General features: G+C 45.1%; 1 protein-coding gene across 1 annotated transcript in view; it reads left to right on the forward strand.

The window, feature by feature from the left end:
• The window catches only part of DNAH8 (dynein axonemal heavy chain 8), a 1,926,251-nt gene that overhangs the window by 874,354 nt on the left and 1,025,306 nt on the right, over positions 1–26,591 (forward strand). The window contains 2 exon segments of the mRNA XM_029592920.1: positions 6,012–6,252; positions 22,412–22,611. Of these exon segments, the coding sequence (XP_029448780.1) occupies positions 6,012–6,252; positions 22,412–22,611 (441 nt within the window).

Genomic DNA, 26,591 nt, shown 5'->3' on the forward strand with positions numbered 1-26,591 from the left:
TGGTACGCAAACAAAAGTACGTGAACGCACTTCCTTTAAAAATCTACCCCACTGTTAACATAACAGACATGTCTTAAATGCCACCGATGAGGCATTTGTTGAGTGTTGGAATGCAATACTCAACAAGTGCAGCCATGATCTCATGATCTTGATTGTGGCTACAATAAAAATTTAGTTGGAAGAACTTAACAAAGAAATAGAAACGGAAGCACTCAAATTACAAACTAATTTTTCAGTTGAGGCATTTGACCTACAACTAAATGAACATCAAAAACAATTGGAAAGTTACTGAAGTGATATTAAAAAAATGAAATTGAGTAAATTCCAACGTGATGAGAAGGATTACACAAGTGGTTATGTGTATCCTTGGATGCAAATCAAGAGAATTAACAAATATAAGCATAAGGGTGATTTCTCATCCTCACCGGATGATTCTTCCGATGAGGACAAGAATACCCATGAGAGGGATAGTGCCAGACAGGTGCGGTTCAATATGCCAGATATACACCATGAAGATAATCGTCCTGCCAAGGATGGGTCCATAGTAAGAGGTAGGGGCACGAGGGGTGATCATAATTACAAGTCAAGAAAAACCTATGGCTATAGGGAGCCATATAATTTTCGACGATAAGGTAAAATATACCGGGAGGGCATGTAGTCCAGGACAAACAAATAATGTGGTGAATCTGTCATCAAAGGTATTTGGGGAATCAACATTAGAATTGCTTAGTAAAGGGTTGTCATTTGTACCAGTTAAGAAACATGACAGTTTCTTTACCCGCATTGAATTACAGAAATTCTTTAGACTGCTCAGGCTAAGGGATTTTTTCGGTCCCAAGCAAGAGGGCTACACTAAGGACAAGTTGTTCAAACCCTCTGGTTGGTTACCTAAGGAACCTCCCAGTCCATTAATCTTAGCATTTGAGGCAGTTGTCACTCGAGAGATAGCCTCTATTGAGAATCAGAAAGAATGGATTAGTTTCAATACATCTAGAGGGGAAATGAGTTCTATTCAACAGTTATGCGAGGATTCTAGTATTGTCATCAAAGGGGCTGATAAGGGAGGTGCCCTGGTTATTATGGACACCCTGGACTATGAGATTGAAGCTTGGTGTCAGTTGAATAATGGGGAGTTTTACGAACGGATAGACAGTGACCCTGGTAATGACTTCATGGTATGTATTAATGAGAGAGTGGCTAATGCCAGACGTTTGGGATACATCACCAATAAAGAGGCTAGATTTTTGCGGATTGACATGTTTGTTATGCCGTATATATATTTTGCCCTCTATTGGATAGTAATAATGGATGGAATCATTATATGTTTACGCTTTTAGTTGACGTATTAGGTAGAGGTAAGAGTTTTAATATTTTGGTTTGTTATCTTGCTTTGATTTCGGGATACCCGGGGCCAGTAAGCCCCGGATGTATGACGTTCTGGTTTGGGATACCCATGGCTAGTAAGCCCCGGATGTATGATATTCTGGTTAGTGAAGCGAGAGGCAAGTGTGATTGGTTTGTGTGAGTTTAAATAGATGGTTTACGTCATGGTCGGTTGTAAGTATCTTGTGTGTCAGCAGAAGAACATCATAAGACCGGTAAAACGCTGTCAGTTCGCTAAATGTGAGTAGTTTAAGTTCTGATTTTGGCCATCAAGTTCATTAAGGTGTATGGGAGAGTAGGGTTGGTTATGTTCCAATTTAATAGATATATGTGCCTGGATAAGGAGGGGCTGTGTATGCCGATATGGAAGGAATAAGTATAGCTAGTTTGATATAAAGTTTGGATAAGGAGGGGTGCTTTATGCCGATGTGTAAATGAATATAGTCATGAAATAAGGGCTAGTATGGATAGGGCATTGTGCCGAATTAGGAAATATTGAATAATTTTAAGACATGTCTGTTATGTTAACAGTGGGGCGGATTTTCAGAGCCCTGCTCGCGTAAATCCGCCCAAAACCGGGCGGATTTACGCGAGCAGGGCCCTGCGCGCTGGTGAGCCTATTTTACATAGGCTCACCGGCGCGCGCAGAACCCCGGGACTCGCGTAAGTCCCGGGGTTTTCGGAGTGGGCGTGTCGGGAGGCGTGTCGGGGGCGGGGCCGGAGCGCGCGGCGTTGCGGGGGCGTGTCGGCAGCGTTTTGGGGGCGGGTACGGGGGCGTGGTTACGGCCCGGGGGCGTGGCCGCGCCCTCCGTACCCGCCCCCAGGTCGCAGCCCGGCGCGCAGGAGGCCCGCTGGCGCGCGGGGATTTACGCCTCCCTCCGGGAGGCGTAAATCCCCCGACAAAGGTAGGATGGGGGTTTAGACAGGGCCGGGCGGGTGGGTTAGGTAGGGGAAGGGAGGGGAAGGTGAGGGGAGGGCAAAGGAAAGTTCCCTTCTAGGCCGCTCCGATTTCGGAGCGGCCTAGGAGGGAACAGGGGTAGGCTGCGCGGCTCGGCGCGCGCAGGCTATACGAAATCGATAGCCTTGCGCGCGCCGATCCAGGATTTTAGCAGATACGCGCGACTACGCGCTTATCTACTAAAATCCAGCGTACTTTTGTTTGCGCCTGGAGCGCAAACAAAAGTAGGCTGTTCGCGCTCGTCTGAAAATCTACCCCAGTATGTATAAGTGAGTGAAGTTTAACGGAGAATTATTTATTTAATGCAGGTATGCAAGCGTATACAGCTTTAATGTTCGATGGGTGCCATTTGAATATGGAAAATTTTAAATCTTTCTGAAATGAAAGTTCAATTTCGGTAAGAAAAGTTGACAAGAATATGAGCTGGTGATGAATTGCGTAGATAACAAATTGATGCACAGCGTCGGCTTAATTTAATCGGCTGGTACTATTTAAATATATGGTGTTGGTTTTTTGGTACAGTTGTAGGTGATATTAGAATGGTTGGTAAATGTTATCTCGCTATGTGTAGATACCACTTGCATAATACAGAAGCATTAGTGAAGATGTTGCCCTTTTCATGGTGATTGATGAACGGGAATAAATGCAGCACTCAACATGAAGACAGCTGTAAATTAATGATGTCAGCATGAAAACATATTTATGCTAGAGATAATCATCATTCCCTGAAGAAGCCCGTTCGGACGGGCGAAACGAGAACCTCGTCGGAGTAGTTTAGCAGGATCAATTTTGCAATTATTAAAACAATTGAAAGATGCGCATTTATACAGATTAATTACAAAATGTACATTTACACAGATTCACATCATATTGTTTGAGATTGACACATGTATTTGTGTTTTTTGTATAAATAAGATGTACATTCATGAGATATGAATATTCATATAATCAATTATGTTATATGAAGGGGTAATAATTATGCAAGTATAAGAGGTTGCTAGTGATTTCGGAGTTATGAGTGATATGGATGATTTGAGTGGTATGCATGAATTGTATGGATGAATTGAATGGAGGGTAAGGTATGGATTAGGGATGTGAATCATGTGCCCGATCGTCTTAACGATCGGGTTCGGCTGGAGGGAGAAACAAATCTGATGGGTGGAGATATGAATTGGAATCGGTTCCAATTCACATCGTTAAGTTTGTTTTAGTGAGGCCCGACCCTTTAAAATTGACCCCTTACCTTCCCCCACCCTCCCGAACCCCCCAAAACCTTTTACGAGTACGTGGTGGTCCAGTGGGGGTGCAGGGACCGATCTCCCGCTCTCGGGCCATCGGCGCCATTTTGGCTGCCACTCAAAAATGGCGCCGATGGTCCGATAAAAAAAACCAACCCACCCGACCCTTTAAAAATGACCCCTTAGCTTCCCCCACCCTCCCGATCCCCCCAAAACATTTTAAAATTACCTGGGAGTCAAGTGGTGGTCCCGGGAGCGATCTCCCATTCTCGGGCCATCGGCTGCCACTCATAAAGATGGCACCATTGGCCCTTTGCCCTTACCATGTGACAGGGTATCCATGCCATTGGCCGGCCCCTGTCACATGGTAGGAGCACTGGATGGCCGGCGCCATCTTTAAAGATGGCACTGGGAGCGATCTCCCATTCTCGGGCCGTCGGCTGCCACTCATAAAGATGGTGCCGATGGCCCTTTGCCCTTACCATGTGACAGGGCATCCGTGCCATTGGCTGGCCCCTGTCACATGGTAGGAGCACTGGCTGGCCGGCGCCATCTTTAAAGATGGCACTGGGAGCGATCTCCCATTCTCGGGCCGTCGGCTGCCACTCATAAAGATGGTGCCGATGGCCCTTTGCCCTTACCATGTGACAGGGCATCCGTGCCATTGGCTGGCCCCTGTCACATGGTAGGAGCACTGGCTGGCCGGCGCCATCTTTAAAGATGGCCGGCCAGCCAGTGGCTGGCCGGCCATCACATGGTAAGGGTAAAGGGCCATCGGCGCCATCTTTATGAGTGGCAGCTGATGGCCTGAGAATGGAAGATCGCTCCCGGGACCACCACTGGATCATCAGGTAATTTTTAAAATGTTTTGGGGGATCGGGAGGGTGGAGGAAGCTAAGGGGTCATTTTTAAAGGGTCGTGTGCGTTTTTTTTTTTTATCGGGCCATCGGCGCCATTTTTGAGTGGCAGCCAAAATGGCGCCGATGGCCTGAGAGCAGGAGATCGGTCCTTGCGCCCCCACTGGACCACCAGGTACTCGTAAAAAGTTTTGGGGGGGTTCGGGAGGGTGGGGGAAGGTAAGGGATTAGTTTTATAGGGTCGGGGTGGGTTTAGGGGTTGTTTTGGTGTGCCGGTTTTCCCGCCCTCCCCCCAAATAACTCCCGTTAGTGGACGCTAACGGGAGTAACGATTTTTCACGATAAAACGGGAAAATTTCTATTGTATCGCGCACTCTAACGATTTTTGACGATTTAAAAAATATCGGAAGATTTTTTAAATCGTCAAAAAACGATTCACATCCCTAGTATGGATGACATTGTTTTAATGTTAGGGAGATCATAATTACACATAACAGGATTTATGTAATATGTGTGTTAAATACATCGGGTAAATTTGTGTATACAATAAAATTTGGGCATTATATATTGCTGAGTCCCTCTGTAGTGTGTGTATAGTATATGTAAAGCCGCAACATGGAGTTCTCTTCACACCTTTGCAGCTCAAGGAAAGGTTCTCTCAACCTAGCTTGATGGACTCTCTACCTGGGTAACATCAAGCTAGTTTAGGAGAACTTTGTACAAATCTCATTGTTGTGTGAGTTTCCTCTCTCCGAAAGACATCAAATCTTCACAAAAGTGCACTGTTCTGTTTGTACATCTCACTCTGCATGTCAAAGTGGCCTCTAACCCCTATACTACTACCTAAATCTCACCTCAAGTTACTAGGTGGGCCTCCTAAAGTAGCATAAATAGATGCTTACTATGGTGCCACCCCCAGAGGCATGAACACACACTCTCTCTCTCTCTGTCTCGGCACTGCAGTCAGCAGGCCGTGAGCAGCACCCATCCTGCTCGTGGTTGAGAGAAGCAGAGTTTCGGCGGGCCATGAGCGATGTCTTTGTTTATGTGCGTGTATGACTGAGAAAAATTGTGTGTGTATGAGAGAGCAATGGTGTTAATAAGAGAGAGGGAGGGAGCTTGTGTAAAGGTGCATGTGTGAATGAGACAAGGAACCTAAGTGAGTGTAAGAGAAGGGGGCCTGTCTGAGTGAGGTTGCTGCTAGAGCCGGGACCTGGACTTGAGGGGGTTGGGTTGGGTGGGGTGGGCACAAGGCAAAGGTTTCGTCTAGGACACCTGATACCCTTGCACCGGCCCTTGGGTACCATGGCTCCATTTATTGGCAGTGGGGCCACATGTCCATTTATTGGCCATTTATTGGCAGTGGGGCCACATGTCTCAGATTAGTAAACAGATCTCATTATTCTCTTAGGCATATATTATCTTGAAAGTTTACGCAAAAACAGATAGGTTCGTTCATTCATTTCATTACACGGGCATGGTTCCAACCACACTGTTTTTTGCACAAGTACTTTAAAGTAAATGAAAGTTTTGCTATCTGTTCTTATATGCATTCCTTTTTTTTTTTTTTTTTAGGTGTCGCAAGCTTCCAAAAGGGCTTACAGATTGGCAAGCCTATTTAGATCTGAAGAAAAGAATAGATGATTTCAGTGAATCATGTCCACTATTAGAAATGATGACAAATAAATCTCTGAAGCCAAGGCACTGGGATTCTATTTCTGAATTAACAGGACATAAATTTGATGTAGAGTCTGACACTTTTTGTTTGAAAAACATAATGGAAGCACCATTACTTCGAAATAAGGAAGATATTGAGGTAAATACAACAAGTAGTAACTGGGAGAAAAAGTAAAAATAACCCCAAAACGATTGTGTTAGAATCTGAATTGTCTACGCTAAATCTACTTGGGAAAAAGTCTGAAAAATCCTAGAATGTAGAAGTAATAAATATGAAATTATTTCTTTCTCAGCCTAGAGCAGCACTGCGTTTATCCCAGGACAAGCAGGATGCTAGTCCTCACATAAGGGTGATGTCACTGACGGAGCCCTAGTGCAGGAAAACTTTCTGTCAAAGTTTCTAGAAACTTTTGACTGGCCCTGTGAGGCCACTGAGCATGCCCAGCATGCCATGATATTCTCTGCTACAGGGGTCTCTCTTCAGTCTTCGTTTTTCCGTGCTGCTGTAGGCATCGTGGAGCAGGAACCGTTGTGAGTCTCTCAAAACAATTTCTGACTGAAAAGTCATATTTCTCAAAACATATTTTCTCCCATTGGGATCTCTCGGGGTTCTCTACCGGCTGGTGAGTACCTCTGTCTCATATTTTACTCTTATTTCTCAAGAATTCTCTTATTTCTCAAGAATTCTCATTTTTTCTCACCGACGGCTGTCAATCGAAAATGTCTACGGGCTTCAAAAAATACCCTATATGTAACTGGACAATGTCCATCACCGAGCCACACCTCGAGTGTGTGATGTGCCTCGGTGAAAAACACGACGTTTATACCTGTCCAAAATGCGCAAAGATGACAGTAAAAGGAAGAAAAGCTCGTCAAGAGAAAATGGAACATTTGTTCCACCTTCAACTCCTTCCATATCCCTCGACGTCGTCAAAATCGTCTCCGGCCGGAGCTACTAAACGGGTCTTACTCAAAAAACATCGTTCGGGAGAATCAGGGGACCATCCTTCCCCGGCGTCATCGACGGCATTGCTGAAATCCATCGATCAACACAAGACAAAACATTGTCATCGACACCGACGTCCATCAACATCGGAGTCTTCTCTTCTCCCGGAAGAATCGACGGCAAAACGGCCACGGAGCCAAGTTACCTCGGTTCCTACTATGCCTGGGCCTGTTTCTCAGGAACCATTGACACCAGAACCTCCACAGGGCTCTGTGCAGGATCTGCCACCACAGCCTCCGCCACCGCGTACAACTGCTCTGACTCCATCAGTTGTAACGCCGGAATTATCTGTCCTTATCAGACAAGTGGTCATCCAGGCTCTTCAGGAGCAATAAGTAACTTCGGCGCTCCCGCTGATGCTGGTGACTGCAGCACCGATGCCAGTAAACTTACCGATGCCAGTGGTAACACCGATGCCAGTGTCGATGCCGGTGCCAGACTCGAATTCGATGCCCGCACTGAGGTTGATTACGGCATCGACGTTGATCTACGCACAGATACCGACGGGTTCATCGAGGCCAATCTCAATGCCAGCATCGTTAACCTCTTCAATACCATTGCTAGCACTTCCATCGACACCTGCATCGATACCGACTACCATGCCATCGATGCAGCCGCTATCAGAAGCTCCAGAACAACATGATTTGGCATTTTTTAACGTCTCTTGAAAAGATACCAAGATGTCATCGATATCCTTCCACCAAAAACATTAGAGGACACTTCTCCAATAATACCCTCGGATGATCCACAACCAGGACCATCGGGCCTTCATCTTCCACCCAGATCTTCCCCGCTTTCTCCATACAGGGATGATCCAAATGACACCTGGGATGATGATCATACTGATACATCCTCTGAGGACTTCATGTTGGAGCTTTCACCTCCAGAACAAAGAAAAAAGTCCCCACCAGAGGATTTGTCATTTTCCACCTTCATACAAGAGATGGCAGATACCATCCCCTTTAAATTGGTTGCAGAAGAAGATACAAGGCAACAAACTTTGGAAGTACTTCAGTTTGTTGACCCACCAAAACAAGTCTTAGCTATCCCAATACATGAGGTACTTCTGGATCTCCAGCATCATATCTTGGAGCACCCATGTTCTGTCTCTGCTGTCAACAAATGAGTAGACACCACAGACTACTCCGGGATATAAAAAATCAGTTACCGCACCAATCCATGGTAGTGGAATCCGCACAGAAGAAATCCAAATGTATTCGTCCACATTCTTCAAACCCCCCCCCCCCCAGGAAAAGATAACAGATTTCTCGATTCCCTGGGTAGGATGGTGTATCAAGGGGCGATCCTGAATGCCAAAATTTCCTCTTATCAACTTTACATGTCACAGTATCAGAGGAATCTGTGGAAGCAGATGGAGGAATTCACCACATCTTTACCATCACAATTTCAGGAGTAGCACAGGCCATAATTCATAAAGGCCTAGAGGCCAGGAAACATGAAGTCAGGGCGGCCTATGATAGTTTTGAGACGGCTTCCAGAACAGCAGCTGCTGGGATTAGCGCTCAACAATGGGCATGGCTTAAGGCCTCTGACCTTAGGCCTGAGGTCCAAGACAAACTTGTTGACTTGCCATGTGTTGGGGATAACCTTTTTGGTACAAAGGTCCAGGATGCTGTGCAACAACTAAAAGAACATACAGAGACCTTACATCAATTATCACAGGTCCCACAAGAACCTTCTACACAGCCTCCTCGTTGTCCTCCTAGGTGAGAACCGAGATGCTCATACTACCGGCAAAGAAGGTACTACCCACAAGCATCCAGAGGCAGGTCCACTAGGCCGCAACAACGTTCCCAGGACAGGCAACCAAGAACTACACACCCGCAACCTCCTCCACAGACAGGGCCAGTTGCGGGTTTTTGAAACAGAAACCAGAAAACAAATTCATCTCCTAAATCCTCGACCAGACCTACCAGTAGGAGGCAGAATATCCTATTTTAACAATCATTGGCTAAAAATTACATCAGACCAATGGGTACTCTTCATAGTCTCTCGAGGTTACAAACTCAATTTCCTCTCAATTCCACCAGAATCTCCACCGAGAATTTTTCTACAGCAAGAATCTCAGCTAATTCATCTACAAGCAGAATTATGCATCCTTCTGAGAACCAGGGCTATACAAATAGTGCCCCGGACTCAGCAGGTCAGAGGATTCTATTCCCATTATTTCCTCATTCCAAAGAAAATCGGAGGCATACGTCCCATCTTAGATCTCAGAAATCTCAACAAATTTCTGAAGAAAGAAAAGTTCAGGATGATATCTCTAGGTTCCATGCTTCCACTTCTTCAAACAGGAGATTGGCTTTGTTCTCTGGATCTTCAAGATGCTTACGCTCACATTCCAATTTTCCCTCCTCATCGCAAGTACCTGAGCTTCATGGTGGGCCATCAACATTTCCAGTACAGAGTTCTGCCATTCGGACTAGCCTTTGCTCCCAGAGTATTCACAACATGTCTGGCAGTAATAGCAGGACATTTCCACAAACAAAGTGTCCATGTCTTTCCATATCTAGATGACTGGCTCATCAGAAGTCAATCTCAACAAGGAGCTCTCACTTCTCTCAGTCAAACGATTTCTCTACTTCACTCTATGGGTTTTCTCAACTATCAAAAATCCCACCTTACTCCAACTCACCTACTTCAATTCATAGGTGCAGACTTGAACACTATCCTATCAAGAGCCTTTCTACCCGAGGATTGGGCAAAGACTCTTTCCCTCCTGGCAAAATCAATTTACTCACAGAAACAAGCCACAGCTCATCAGTTTCTAACCCTACTAGGTCACATGGCCTCCACAGTTCATGTCACTCCTATGGCACGGCTCGCCATGAGAGTTACCCAATGGACTTTAAGATCACAATGGATCAAGCCATTCAACCACTACATTATCCAATTCAAGTGACCCACCAACTAAGATTATCTCTACTTTGGTGGACAAACATGGACAACTTGCGCAAAGGCCTATGTTTTCAATAACCAGTCCCACAGATAACTTTAACTACAGATGCATCCACCTTGGGTTGGGGAGCTCACATAGACAATCTCCAAACCCAGGGGACTTGGACAAACCTCGAAGCAACTTTTCAAATAAATTTCCTGGAGCTTCGAGCTGTACGTTATGCGCTGCATGCGTTCAAGGACTTCCTTTCACACAAGACTGTTCTAATCCAAACGGAAAACACAGTAGCCATGTGGTACATCAACAAACAGGGAGGTACAGGCTCGTATCTCCTTTGTCAAGAAGCTGCACAGATTTCGGCCTGGGCCCTAACACACTCAATGTTTCTCCGGACCACTTATCTGGCAGGCATACAAAATGTACTAGCGGATCGACTCAGTCGTCAATTCCAACCACACGAATGGTCCCTGGATCCCTCAGTAGTGACCAGAATCTTTCAAAGTTGGGGTCAACCGACAATAGACCTCTTTGCATCACACCTGAATCACAAAGTGGACAAGTTCTGTTCTTTACACAAACAAAAAAACCAGCTAGCCAAGGACGCCTTTGCTCGCCCTTGGAACTCAGGCCTACTATAAGCATATCCTCCAGTACCGCTCATAACCAAAACTCTAGTGAAGCTACAACAGGACAAAGGGTCTATGATACTCATAGCCCCGTATTGGCCTCAACAAGTATGGTTTCCCACACTTCTAGACCTCTTGATCAGGGATCCAATTCTCCTGGGTGTAGCTCCCACTCTCATACCTCAGGATCAGGGTCGGTTGCGCCATCCCAACCTTCAATCCCTATCCCTGACAGCATGGATGTTGAAAGCTTGATTTTACAACCACTCAATCTTTCATCCAATGTATCTCAAGTGCTTCTAGCTTCATGCAAACCTTCCACACGAAAGAACTATTCTTCAAAATGGAAAAGGTTTACTTTGTGGTGTAGGCAAAAGAGTATTGATCCTTTTTCCTGCCCCACAACTTCTCTATTAGACTATGTATGTCATCTTTCAGACTCTGGTCTTCAGACTTCATCTGTTAGGATACATTTAAGTGCAATCTCGGCTTACCATAACAAGCTGAGAGATGCACCTATATCCACGCAACCTCTCGTCACCTGGTTCATGAGAGGTTTAACTCACCTTAAACCACCAATTCGGCCACCAGTCACAGAATGGGACCTGAATCTGGTCTTAACAAGACTCATGCATTCTCCCTTTGAACCCATGAATTCCTGTGATCTTAAATTTCTCACATGGAAAACTATCTTCCTCATAGCAATTACATCTGCTAGGAGGGTTAGTGAGTTATAAGCACTTGTCACGTACTCACCTTACACAAAATTCCTTCATGACAGAGTGGTTCTCCAAACACATCCAAAATTCCTCCCCAAGGTAGTTACGGAATTCCACTTGAACCAAACCATACTTTTACCAACATTCTTTCCAAGGCCTCATTCTCATCAAGGAGAAAGAGCCTTACACACCTTGGACTGTAAACGTGCGTTAGCCTTTTACTTAGACCGCACTGCAGTCCACAGGAAATCTACTCAACTGTTTGTTTCTTATGATCCAAACAAACCGGGTAAAGCCATGAGTAAACAAACTCTATCTAACTGGTTAGCAGATTGCATACAGTTTTGCTATCAAAAGCAGGCCTTCCTCTCCAAGGGCGAGGAAAGGCGCATTCAGTAAGAGCAATGTCAACTTCAGTAGCACATTATCGTTCAGTGCCAATCCTTGACATATGTAAAGCAGCAACATGGAGTTCTCTTCACACTTTCGCAACTCATTACTGTTTGGACAAAGAAGGAAAACAAGATTCAGCCTATGGACAATCTGTCTTAAAGAACTTGTTTCCAGTTTAATCCCAACTTCTTCTACATTCAACCTGCTGTGATCTTCGGCTGCCTCATTTTCACCAACAGTACTTCACTATTGCTTCACTACAAAATGACTCAGCCTCTAGCTTGCTAATCACCCAAATGTGAGGACTAGCATCCTGCTTGTCCTGGAATAAAGCAAAATTACTTACCTTGTAATAGGTGTTATCCCAGGACAGCAGGATGTAGTCCTCATGAAACCCACCCGCCACCCCGCGGAGTTGGGTATGTTACCTTTTATTATTTTATTTTTGCTAAAGCTTATTGCTACATACGAGACTGAAGAGAGACCCCTGTGGCAGAGAATATCATGGCATGTTGGGCATGCTCAGTGGCCTCACAGGGCCAGTCAAAAGTTTCTAGAAACTTTGACAGAAAGTTTTCCCGCACTAGGGCTCCGTCAGTGACGTCACCCATATGTGAGGACTACATCCTGCTGTCCTGGGATAACACCTATTACAAGGTAAGCAATTTTGCTTTACTCTGAGGCCAATTTTCAAAATGAAAGCTGAGCACCTAACTTAGGTGTATATTTGCTAAGTTGCATTCAGCAATTACTGTGTAGTAAACAGCATTTACCATGCAGTAAATGCCTTAATGCAGCAATAACGTGGTATTTAAAATACCACGTTATTTTAGGCCAAATAATGTAGAAAAGGTTTTGAGCTGCTTTGCAAGCAAATGCATGCAAAGCAGCATATTGCTAGGAAATTTTGTGGTAATAAAATAACACGGTTTGCCTGAAAAATTGCAAGCCGTGTTATTTTCTTACTTTTTATTAATTTTTTATGTCTACATTTCCAAAAATAAATACAAGACATAAATCTTGAAAGAAAAATAGTAAATTGAAAACATGAGTATATAACAAGAAAAGAAAAAAACTATAATCACTACTATACAATCATTTCAATTTCCAGTTTAAGTTCTCAGGCAATGGGGTATCCAATACACAACCCAAGGAAATAATATAATATAATGTAAAGGAAGAAAAGATCAGTATTTAAGCAGTACTACTACATAATAGACAACTAGTTACCAAAAATTCATGATTAAGAAGTTCCAGTGGGTCCAGTATTAGCAATTTTATCACTCACGAATTGGGTCAATTGTGGAGGGTCATAAAAAACATAAAAACTATCCTGATACTTAATAATGCATTTGAAAGGAAACTTAAGAAAAAAAGCTCCCCCCATTTGTTGAGCCTTAGAGTGCATAAGGAGAAATTGCTTCCATTTTTTTTCTGTCTGTCTAGAGCAGGGGTGGGCAATTAATTTTCCCATGGGGCCGCATGAGAAATTGGGATGGTTTTAGAGGGCCGGACTAATATAATTAACTCAGTTCTCAATAGCCCTACTTATGAAAAGACAGCAGTTTACCACCAATGCATGTCCTCTGAGAAAACACAACAAATAAGACCGATACAAACGCTTACATGCTAGCAAAATATCTCATCTCGGTAACAGACACAGAACCGACCTAACATACTCCCAGGATCTGTAGTAATGCACATAAACTAATCCGCACACAGTTACACCTGTATTATGGAATACACTCAAACAGGAGCAACCCTATCTATGAAAAGGCAACACTACAAATATTAAATCAGGTCCTAAAAACCAATACACCTCTTATTAGGAAAACAGAACTAGCAAGCACTATAGATCCCCACACAGAAATAATTGTAAAACTATACTAATAAGCAGAATAAATGTTTCAAAACAGCTATGAACAGAATAACATCCAACAATTAAAAACTCATAAAAACTATTAAACATTCTCCAAACACCAATAAAATATTTCAAAAAAGCAGACATCACACAATTAAAATGGCAGTCAAGAAAAATAAACTTAAAGCCACCTTTACTTACCCCCTCCAGCAGCTCTCCTACTCCCCTTCCCTGCAGGCCGTGGCACACACCAGAAGCAGCAGTAGAAGCTAAGCTCTATACTTATGGTGCTCTTCCTTAGTGCCCATGTCTCTCACACTCACACCATACCAGTCATGCCCCCATGACCAGTTTCTGTCTCTCACACACCAATCATCTCCCAAACAGTCTTTGGCACACACACACCAGTCACCTTCCTGAACAGTTTCTCTCATGCCATACACACACACACACACACACAGGCTTCCCACTCCCGTGTTCTACTTACATATATGGTCTTCTCACTCTCATAATCACTTTCTCTGCTCTCTCTCACACACACACACACACACACACACACACACACACTCACTCACCAGTCTCTCACTCCCATGCTTGTTCTCTCCACATGCACAGGCTTCTCATTCCCATAATCACTTTCTTTTTCTCTCTCATACACACACACACACACACACACCAGTCTCTCACTCCCATGTTCTCTTTCAGATATACAGGCTTCTCCCTCCCATGATGTGTCTCACACACACCCAGGTTTCTCACTCCCATGCTCACTCTTCACATGCACAGGCTTCTCATTCCCATAATCACTTTCTTTCTCTCTCTCTCTCTCTCTCTCTCACACACACCAGTCACCTGATCTCACTCATGCATACACACACACACAGGCTTCCCACTCCCAAGTTCTCTTTCAGATATACAGGCTTCTCCCTCCCATGCTGTGTCTCACACACACCCAGGTTTCTCACTCTCATGCTCACTCTCTTCACATGCACAGGCTTCTCATTCCCATAATCACTTTCTCTCTGTTACACACACACCAGTCTCTCTCATTTCCATGCTCACTCTCCACGTGCACAGGCTTCTCATTCCCTGAATCACATTCACACACACCAGTCTTTTTCTCTCACACACACAGTCACCTTACCAAGCAGTCTCTCTCTCTCATGCATGCACACTCACCCAGGTTTCTCACTCCCACAACTCCAGGCTTCTTACGCTCATGCTTACCCACATACCCATGCTTTTTCTCTCACACACACACACACACATCAGTCACCTCCCTGACTAATGTCTCACACTCTCACATACACATCAGTCATCTCCCTGAGCAATCACTTTCATTGTCTCTCACATACACACACACATCAGCTCTCTGACCAGTCAATCACACACAGGCTGGCTGGCTGCTTCTCACTCTCTCTCTTACTCACTTCCTTCCCCCCCCCCGAGCACAAATGGGAGCTGCAGTAGCCCCCGCAGGCCAAGAAAGAAGAATCCCATCAGCCGCGGGAGGCTCATGCTGCTGACTCCTTTCTCGATTACCGGCTGCTTCAATTGCTCGGGGACCGACGCTGCAGCCGACGCGGCATGGCTCTTTCTCCTTCCCGCGCACCGCTCCGTGTATCACTTCCTGTTCCGGGTCACGGGAGGGAGGGGTGCAGGCACGGGAAGAAGAAAAGGCCAGCCGCGGGTGCCACAGCTTCTAACACCGCTGCCGTTACCACTGGGCTTGAACGTGCTGACAGCCCAGCGGCAACGGCAGCGGGAGAGACCAGGAGTGCGCGCTGCGGACCGGCAAAAAACTCCCACGGCCCGGTCCGCGGACCGGTGGTTGGGGACCCCTGAAAAAAGACCACGAAAGGCGGAACTGTGACATACCGTATTTTTCGCTCCATAAGACACACCTGACTATAAGACGCACCTAGGATTCAGAGGGGGGAAATAAAAAAAAAAAAAATTGTGCTAAACCGGCTCTGCGTCTGGGCGTCTTATGGAGCAAATTAGGGGAGTGCATAGCTTTTTTTTTCCTCCCCATTTTGTTTTCGGGTCTGGGGAGGGCCATTTCGGTCCACTCCCCAGATCAGAAAACTTTTCTTTCTCTGGGAACCCCTCCCCCCCAAAAAAACCCCCATCCCAACCCTTTAAATTAACAACCCCCACCCTCCTGACCCCCCCCCCAAGACCTGCCGACTTAATTTACTACAACCCCTCCCTCCTGACCCCCCCCAAGACCTGCCGACTTAATTTACTACAACCCCTCACCCTCCTGACCCCCCCAAGACCTGCCGACTTAATTTACTATAACCCCCACCCTCCTGACCCCCCCCAAGACCTGCCGACTTAATTTACTGCAACCCCCCACCCTCCTGACCTGCCAAACGTCCCTGGTGGTCCAGCTGGGGTCCAGGAGCGGTCCGGGAATGATCTCCTGAGCTTCGGTCGTCGGCTGCCAGTAAACAAAATGGCGCCGACGGCCCTTTGCCCTCACTATGTCACTGAGACCGACCAATAGCAGCGGTCGGTCGCAGTGACATAGTGAGGGCAAAGGGCCGTCGGCGCCATTTTGTTTACTGGCAGCCGACGGCCCACGCCCAGGAGATCATTTCCGGACTGCTCCTGGACCCCAGCTGGACCACCAGGGACGTTTGGCAGGTTTGGGGGGGTCAGGAGGGTGGGGGGTTGCAGTAAATTAAGTCGGCAGGTCTTGGGGGGGTCAGGAGGGTGGGGGGTTGCAGTAAATTAAGTCGGCAGGTCTTGGGGGAGTCAGGAGGGTGGGGGGGTTTGTTAGATTTTTTTTTTTTTTAAATATTCGCTCCATAAGACGCACATACATTTTCCCCCCACTTTTGGGGGGGGGAAAAGTGTGTCTTATGGAGCGAAAAATACGGTATGTAGGAAAGAAACTCGAGCGAAGGCACGCTGCCCGATTGGCCGGTGCTGGGCAGCCCAGCACCGGCCAATCGGGCAGCGTGCCTTCGCTCGAGTCACTCCCTCCCCCCCACCGGATGCTGTAAAAAAAAAAAAAACAGTTCATTCTCCGGCGAGGGAGCGGAGAATGAACTGCTGCCTTCCCTCTGCAAGGGAAGGCAGAGTGCCTCATTCCCCGTCTGCTCTCAGCAGTGGGCGGGCCGGTCACAGACCGTCGGCGGGCCGGATTCAGCCCGCGGGCCGCCCCTTGCCCAGGTCTGGTCTAGAGACATCAGGAAATACTTTCACTTTAAATTGCAAGAAAGTTTCAGAGCTGTGTCGACAGAAAAGTCTTAATAGCCAGTCCTTGTCAGGTTCAAGAATGATAGAAACTATCAACGTTGCTGGGACAGCCATTTCAGTATCAAAGGTCTCAAGCAAATCAAATACCTCCAAACTGGATCCTTCAGTGGGAACTAAAGACACTCGAGCATCCCCATTAGTTTCTTTAGATCTCCTTTTGAAAGGTGGAAGATGATAAATCTTAGAAGTAGGAGGGATAACATTCTCAGGTACATGTAGAATCTCTATTAAATATCTTCTAAACATTTTCTTTGGAGATATTAAAGGTAGTTTAGGAAAATTAATAAACCTGAGATTTTTATTCCTCACTATGGGATGGATTTTAAAAGGGTTATGCGCATATGTCCCGGGGCTTGAAAACATGGGCAGGCCGTGGGTGGGGCCGCGGTCCGGGGATGGTCCAGGAGCTTGGCCGAGTGCCTCGACACAGCGGCCTGTGTCGTGGCCTGCTGCGCCGGCAGACAGCCGGTGCACGCAAGTTATGCCTGCCAGAGGCAGAGGCAGATGTAACTCAACAAAATAAGGCGGGGGGGATTTAGGTAGGGCTGGGGGGTGGGTTAGATAGGGGAAGGGCAGGAAAGGTGGGGGGGAACAAAATTCGGAGCAGCCTTGGAGGGAACGGGGAAAGCCATCGGGGCTCCCCTCGGGCTCGGCGCGTGCAAGGTGCACAAGTGTGCACCTCCTTGCGCGCGCCGAGCCTGGATTTTATAACATGCGCGGCAGCGTGCACATGTTATAAAATCGGGCGTAGATTTGTTCGCGCCGGGTTGTGCAAACAAATCTATGCCTGCGAATAGATTTTAAGATCTGGCCCTATATTTCCAAAGTTTTCCATTTTAGCGGCCAGATAAGAATTCTCTTTGATGACTGCCTCCTAGGTTAGCTTAACTGCATTCATATCAATTCATATTAACACAATTTGCTGACCCAGGTCCATTGAAGTATTTTCCAATACTTGGACTCATTTGTCGAGATCCACACAATTTTTAACCAAAGGGGATAGTTGTCAAGAAATAGAACTCCCCATGTCTAAAGTGGTGTTCCAGTTAGACTCAAGAGAAAAAGAAATAGGTCTCTTCATGGACAAGGACATTTGAATTTGTAATATGGACTCGCTCAACAATCCAACAATGGAAGCTCTGTTCCTCCCCAATCCTTCAGCTCCAGCAACACTTTGCTCGGTTGTCCAAAGATAGTCATACCAATAGCCGTTGCAGTGCCTTCTCCACCACTCCCTGCCAAGAGCACCGCGTTGGCTTCCTCATCCAGCAACGTGCTGCATGATGCTAGAGAGACTCAAACTGCAATGGGATTCTGGGCAGGGTTCTCTCTGCCGAGCTAAAAGATAAAAGTGAGCCTGGGGGAAAAGGGAGCACATTACAGCTTTTCTGTTGTATGCAGTGAAACATGGATGGGGGCCTGCAAGGAGGCATGGCAGCCATCAAGTATATTTTATGAGGACAAACAGGATGGCAGTACTCACACGTGGGTGACATCATTAGATGCAGCCTGGAAGGGAAAACGTATGTCAAGGTTTCTAGAACTTTGACTGAGCCTCTCTGAGAAAGCTCAGCATGCATTATACCATGCATGCATGCGAGTTCCCCTCAGCCTCTTCTTTTCCACGGAGCCTTCTGTGTCATGGCAACATTAAGTTTCACTCTCTCTCTCTCTCCTTTTTCTAACTTCATAGGAAGTTGGGCCTTTCTCAGTGTTTTTTTTCATGATTGTGATCGATGCAGGGTCCCATCCAGTCCTCTCCTTATCATCTTAGCCAGGTTTTAGGGTGTTTCAGTAAGTTTTCTTTTGCAGTTGTTTCCCCTTGGTGGTAGTGCCTTCAGTACCCACCAGTCATCATAGGCTGCTGCCATCAAGTTCCATTTTGCATCCCTTTTATTTCAAATCAACATGCTCACTTCTGTGTTTAAGCCATGCCCCCTGTGCTTGAGGACTATGTCAATCACGGATCCCTATGATCGAAGTATCCTCTGCATGGGGACATGGCACAACATCTGGGGTTGCAGCAAGTGTGCCCAGATGATCCCTAGAGGGCGTAAATTCCAGTTCAATAAGATGGATCAATTCTTCGGGCCAGAGAAGACCGGCCCATCAGCATCAGAGACATCCGCATCGAGGAGCCATGGAGCCACACAGACGGACACTGAGCCATCGACATTGACAGAACCGTTGGTTCCATCGATGTTGGTGACTGCTAGGTATGCCTCCCCCAGGTTATTATCTTTAGCCTCAGCACTGGTGAAGGAATGATCTGAGCACTGAGGGAAGCCAAAGAATTGGTTTCTGTCAATGCATGATGCCATCAAAAAACAAAGCGGAAGCCGATCAATAATGCTGGATAGCGAAAAAACGAAAAGGATCGGTGTAAAAAGGGATTCTTTATTCGAACTTGCCCGACTGGCAGAGTTTCACTCACATATGAGCTGCCTCAGAGGCTGCTACAGACAAAATAAAATTAAAACCAAAACACACATATATATAAGAGACAAATTAACATAAATGTATGTAAAAACTTGTAACTTACTTGTATGGAAATTAAAAACACTCAATTGTGTGCACATATTTTGACAACATATAAACTGAAACATGTAAACAAAAATGTAAATAAATGACTGAATGTGCACACAATTGAGTGTTTTTAATTTCCATACAAGTAAGTTACAAGTTTTTACATACATTTATGTTAATTTGTCTCTTATATATATGTGTGTGTTTTGATTTTAATTTTATTTTGTCTGTAGCAGCCCCTGAGGCAGCTCATACGTGAACGAAACTCGGCCAGAGTCGGGCAAGTTCGAATGCATGATGCCAGGCATGGGGTTGTACCAGCTTCTGCTGTGATGCTCCCAAAGTGTCCCCATGGTGCAGAAAGCAAATCCTCCATCAATACCTGAGATACAAGATGGTCTCTACCAGTTCTGATGCCCACCACTGATCCTGCTCTCGGTTTCAAAGAGGATGCAGTTATACCTCCTGGGTCCTAGTAGGTCCTGGCATCAGCATGCTTCAAGGAGAAGCTGGAGAGGCACATGCAGCTGACTGTGGAGAAGACACTACAGAACCTCAGTGTCAGGGCACTGATGGCACTGGGACTGGCACTGTCTCTCCTCAAGCCGCTGTTGTAATCCCTGAACGAACTCATCAGTGTGTTACTGATGCAGCCTGTGTTGGTTCACAGGGTGGCATCGACATCTCACGGGGCATCTCATGGGTGGCATCAACCTTTCTACTGGGATGCCCTAATTTCCCTGTTCTCTTTGCATCCTTTAAAGGTACATCATTCCGAACCATATACTTCTGAGCAGCTGTTGGTTTTCCCTCATCATCTAGTTTAAAAGCTGCTCTATTTCTTTTTTTAAAGGCTAGTGCCAGCAGCCTGGTTCCACTCTGGTTAGGGTGGAGAATATGCTTTCAGAAAAGGACCCCCTTGCACAAAATGAGGCCCAGTTCCTAATAAACCAATAACTCTCTTCCCTGTATCATTGATTCACCCATGCATAGAGACTCTGCAGCTCTGCCTGCCTCTGGGTCCTGCATGTAAAACAGGGAACATTTCTGAGAATGCAACCCTGGAGGTTCTGCATTTCAACTTTCTATCTAAAATCTTAAATTTGGCTTCCAGATCCTCCCTCCTGCACTTGGCACCCACATGTACCAAGATAGTTGGCTCCTTCCCAGCACTATCTATGTAATTTATTTTATTTATTTAACTTCTTTTACTATACCGATACTCAAGACCAGGTCTTATCGTACCGGTTTACAATAGAACAGGGGGGAACCAATTAACATCTAGGTAGAAATGAAAAGTTACATTAAAACAGCAATATTTTTATTATATTAATATTATATTAATATTAGTATTAATATTAATATTAATATTATAATATTATATAATATTAATTATATAATATTAATAATAATAATATTAATATTATATTAATATAATATATTAATATTATATTAATATAGCAATATTGTAATGTGAGAGATCCATCACCTTCACACCAAGCAGGTAAGTTACCAAGTAATCCTAATGTCAACAAGCTACGCAGCTATATCTACCATCCTAAGAATTGAATCATCATTTACAAAGGTTGTCCTAACCCTTCTCTCCTGAGCATGTGACCTTGGAGACATATTCTTGGTGCAAGAGGATACTACATCACCTTTGGGGCAGATGCTAGTTACAGGATTTCTAGGTGGTGCTATTGGGCGTGCTACTGGCGGCGATAAGGGGTCTTACCTATTTCTTTCTTTCTTTATTTATTTTTAAATTCTTATATGCCACGTTCCTGTATAGAATACAGATCACACCGGTTTACATGGAAACAGAACAGTCGCTTGGGAACGATTACAGAGAACATTTAACAGGAACATTTACAAAGGAAACATTTGAAAAACAGGAACATTTAGAACAAGAGGGTTAATGACTTAAGAACCTGATGGGTTTAAAACAGGGGGCCCCAGATAAGAACTGGGAGGACTAATTTGAAAGAAACAGCTTGATCTTGTCCGAGCAGCGGGATCAGAGAGTGCTTATCTCTCCATCAAAGGCTTAACTGAAAAGCCAAGTTTTAAGTTTTTTTTTTTGAATGTCTGAAGGCAGGGTTCTTGTCGGAGATCCGGAGGAAGCGTATTCCAGAGAGTGGGACCCGCTGTTGATAAGGCTCGCTTCCTTAAGGCGGTTTTAGCGGAGGGGGGGGGGGGTGTAAATTGTGCCTCTGTATGCTCTTCTGATAGGTCTGTCTGATGTGTACGGACGTAATTGAATGCTTAGCTGGAGGGGGGAGATGTTGTAAATGTCCTTGTGAATTATCATAAGGACTTTTTTGCCACCAGCGAAGTTTCGACGGCGTCTGCCCCGACGCCCCCCCGACTCCTCCTCTTCTGGTCCCGACACCACCCTGACTCTGCCCCTATCTAGCTAACGCACGCGAAAAGGGACTTTTCATATGCAAAAAGTCCCTTTTCGTGTGCGATAGGGATAGAAAATAACCCCCTTAGTTCTGAAAAATAATGGTATATTTCATACTAGTCATACCATGATTGTAAAAAAAAATTGTGGATTAGGCAGGAAGGGCAAGAAAATATATTGTAATAATTGTGAATTGTATAGCTTTGAACTACCAATCAGAAGTGTTTGCAAATTTGTTAGAGGTCTAATATATTGTTTGACTAAGTACAGATTTTAGACATCCGACTTTTCAGATTTTGAAAATTTAGCCAACTAGGTTAATAATGATATCACTATTTAACAAAATGATATTTGCTATGTTATTGTATTGTACATTAAAGTGGTACATAATACTTAAAAAATGTATATTTTAGGTTTGATTTGATAGCTCTTTATATCATCTTCCAGAACACATATAATATTGCTGTTAATGACATTTCTCTTTTAAGTCAAATGTCAAATATAGACTTATTGATATACAAAGAAAAATATGTATACAGATAATATATGCACATGTATCTTGTTTTATAGGACATCTGCATATCTGCAGTAAAGGAGAAAGACATTGAAGCAAAACTGTCTCAGGTTATTGAGGCTTGGTCTAACCAGAACCTGAGTTTTGCAGCATTCAAAAGTAGAGGAGAACTATTACTAAAAGGAACAGAATCAGCAGAAATGATTACATTGATGGAGGACAGCTTAATGATCCTTAGCTCTTTGCTCAGCAACAGGTAGTTTTAAGTGAATTTGTGTGGAACTACAGGTACATTCAGCACCCCACATTGTTGCAGTATCCTACATATTTTCCTTTCGAAAACTAACAGTCTACACATACAAAATGCCACGTATATTTGCACCTGGCAGACATATGTGATAAAACAGTGTATATACATGTAACCCCTCTTCCTGTTTCACTTCTATGCTGAGAGGAGCATCACTTGATACCAGGGTTTAGTTCTGACTCAGTCAAGAATCGGCAAGAGAGGGCACAATTTTAGATCAATTCTCAGTGGAGCACGGGATTTGGTGACAGAGGTAATGGTGTTGGGGCCGCTTGGCAATAATGATCATAATATGATCAAATTTAAATTAATGACTGGAAGGGGGACAGTAAGCAAATCCACGGCTCTTGTACGAAACTTTCAAAAGGAAAATTTTGATAAAATGAGAAAAATTGTTAGAAACAAACTGAAAGGAGCAGCTACAAAGAAAAAAAGTGTGCAAGAGGCGTGGTCATTGTTAAAAAATATCATCCTAGAAGCACAGTCTAGATGTATTCCACACATTAAGAAAGGTGGAAAGAAGGCAAAATGATTACCGACATGATTAAAAGGGGAGGTGAAAGAAACTATTTTAGCCAAAAGATCTTCATTCAAAAATTGGAAGAAGGATCCAACAGAAGAAAATAGGATAATGCATAAGCGTTGGCAAGTAAGACACTGATAAGGCAGGCTAAGAGAGAATTTGAAAAGAAGTTGGCCATAGAGGCAAAAACTTACAGTAAAAACTTTTAAAAATATATCCGAAGCAGAAAGCCTGTGAGGAAGTTAGTTGGACCGTTAGATGATCGAGGGGTTAAAGGGGCACTTAGAGAAGATAAGGCCATCACGGAAAGATTAAATGATTTCTTTGCTTCATTTTTTACTGAAGAGGATGTTGGGGAGGTACCTGTACTGGAGAAGGTTTTCATGGGTAATGATTCAGATGGACTGAACCAAATCACAGTGAATCTAGAAGATGTGGTAGACCTGATTGACAAACTGAAGAGTAGTAAATCTCCTGGACCAGATGGTATACATCCCAGAGTTCTGAAGGAACTCAAGAATGAAATTTCAGACATATTAGTAAAAATTTGTAACCTATCATTAAAATCATCAATTGTACCTGAAGACTGGAGGATAGCTAATGTAACCCCCATATTTAAAAAGGGCTCCAGGGGCGATCTGGGAAACTACAGACCGGTTAGCCTGACTTCAGTGCCAGGAAAAATAGTGGAAAGTGTTCTAAACATCAAAATCACAGAACATATAGAAAGACATGGTTTAATGGAACAAAGTCAGCATGGCTTTACCCAAGGCAAGTCTTGCCTCACAAATCTGCTTCACTTTTTTGAAGGAGTAAATAAACGTGGTGAACCGGTAGATGTAGTGTACTTGGATTTTCAGAAGGTGTTTGACAAAGTTCCTCATGAGAGGCTTCTAGGAAAAGTAAAAAGTCATGGGATAGGTGGCGATGTCCTTTTGTGGATTACAAACTGCTAAAAGACAGGAAACAGAGAGCAGGATTAAATTGAAAATTTTCTCAGTGGAAGAGAGTGGGCAGTGGAGTGCCTCTGGGATCTGTATTGGGACCCTTACTTTTCAATATATTTATAAATGATCTGGAAAGAAATACGACGAGTGAGGTAATCAAATTTGCAGATGATACAAAATTGTTCAGAGTAGTTAAATCACAAGCAGATTGTGATAAATTGCAGGAAGACCTTGTGAGACTGGAAAATTGGGCATCAAAATGGCAGATGAAATGTAATGTGGATAAGTGCAAGGTGATGCATATAGGGAAAAATAACCCATGCTATAGTTACACAATGTTAGGTTCCATATTAGGTGCTACCACCCAAGAAAGACATCTAGGCGTCATAGTGGATAACACATTGAAATCGTCGGTTCAGTGTGTTGCGGCAGTCAAAAAAGCAAACAGCTTGGACACCCTCATTAGTGCCCTACCATCGCAACCCTTTCCATCGGGTCCTTTGGTACTGAGCCAACCACCGATGCCTTCCCCAGTCTCAATTCCGATTCCGGGTTCCTCGGAGGAAGAAGATGCGGCCCCTGGCCCATTCCCTGCACAGGACCTGCTGATGCCAGAACCCGTTCCAGGGCCGTCAGCACTACCGGTGCCTCAACGGCCCTTCCTGACCCCAGTGCTTTCGGTGCCGGCGCCGCCTGCCTCAGTGCGGCTTCACCATCTCCCTCCATCTGGAGGTCCAGTGGGTGAAGGGGAGCCTCCTTATGATCCATGGGACAATGCCTTCTCTGACCATTCCTCACAGGCTTCAGAGGAACTTCTTTCTGAGCCTTCACCCCTGGAAGAGAGGTGGCGCTACCCTCCGGAGGACCTCTCCTTTGCCAGTTTTGTCAGTCTGAGACTATTCCATTCAAACTTCTAACTGAGGAGGACACTAGACACAAAATGTTGGAGGTCCTACAGTTTGTGGATGCCCCAAAAGAAGTTATGGCAGTCCCAGTGCATGAGGTCTCCTCAACCTCTTGCACCACCTCTGGGAATACCCAGGTATGGTGCCTCCAGTCAACAAGAAGACCGATGCAACCTACCTCGTACAACAAACCTTGGGGTTTCAAAAGAGCCAATTACCCTACCAATCTGTGGTTGTGGAATCAGCCCAGAAGAAAGCTAAAAGGACCCATCCTCACTCCTCTGCCCCTCCTGGAAAGGACAGAAGGTGTTATTTATTTATTTATTTTTAGATTTTTATATACCGGTGTTCCTATATGAAATAAAGATCACATCGGTTTACATTGAAACAGAACATGAAAATTGCCAAAAGGCATTACATAGAACATAGTGTTAGATGTCTTAGGCTGCAGGGTGTTCCAAGGGTCTATGTTAATTGCTCGCTTAGCAGCATACGAACTTTACATGACCCAATACAATAGGAATCTTTGGAAACAAGTCTAGGAATTCTCAGAGACCCTGCCACAGCAGTTCTGGGAGGGCTTGGCCTCTATCCTCCAGAAAGGATTGGAGGCTGGAAAACACAAGGTCAGAGCAGCCTATGACTCTTTCTAGACAGCATCCAGAGTCTTGGCAGTGGGCAATAGTGCCAGGTACTGGGCCTGGCTTAAGGCTTTGGACCTACACCCAGAGGTTCAGGACAAATTGGCTGATCTCCCCTGTACAGGAGAAAACTTGTTTGGGGACAAGATTCAGGATGCAGTGGCCTAGCTCAAGAACCATCATGAAACCCTGCATCAACTATCCACTGCCATCTCGGATACCCCTTTCGCAACCCATAGGGGGCCCATGTAGGGACACTAGGAAACAATTTTATAGACCACGGAGGTATTACCCTCCTACATCCCGTGATCGTACAACCCGGCCCTCTCAGAGAGCCCAGCCTCATCAGCAGAGGGCTCCTAGAGCGCAGCCAGCTCCCCAAGCTGGACCTGCAATGGGTTTTTGACTTGCATCCAGAGGGCAGTAGCTACCCCCCCCCCCCCCCCCCCTTGACAACATCACCCAATTCACTGGTGGGAGGCCGCCTGTGAGACTTTGCAGTCAGTTGGTGCCCGATTACCACCGACCAATGGGTATTGTCCATCATCACCCACGGTTACCATCTAAATTTCCTCTCTGTGCCCCCTAGACTTCCCGCCCACCCCGACATGGAGCCTGAGCGATCACACAGCACTCCTTGAGTCAGAACTCTCGGTCCTACTGCAAGCCAGAGCCGTAGAACCAGTTCCTAAGGCTCAGCAGGGAATGGGGTTCTACTCCCGGTATTTTCTTATCCCAAAGAAGACCGGCGGCCTCCAAACTATCCTCGATCTACGGGCCTTAAACAGGTTCCTCCACAAGGAGCAGTTCAGAATGGTGTCCTTGGGCACCGTGCTCCCGCTTCTACAACAAGGAGATTGGCTCTGCTCTCTGGATCTACAAGGCACTTCCACCCATATTGCGTTCTTTACTC

The sequence above is a fragment of the Rhinatrema bivittatum genome, chromosome 3 (assembly GCF_901001135.1).
Source record: "Rhinatrema bivittatum chromosome 3, aRhiBiv1.1, whole genome shotgun sequence".
NCBI lineage: Eukaryota > Metazoa > Chordata > Amphibia > Gymnophiona > Rhinatrematidae > Rhinatrema > Rhinatrema bivittatum.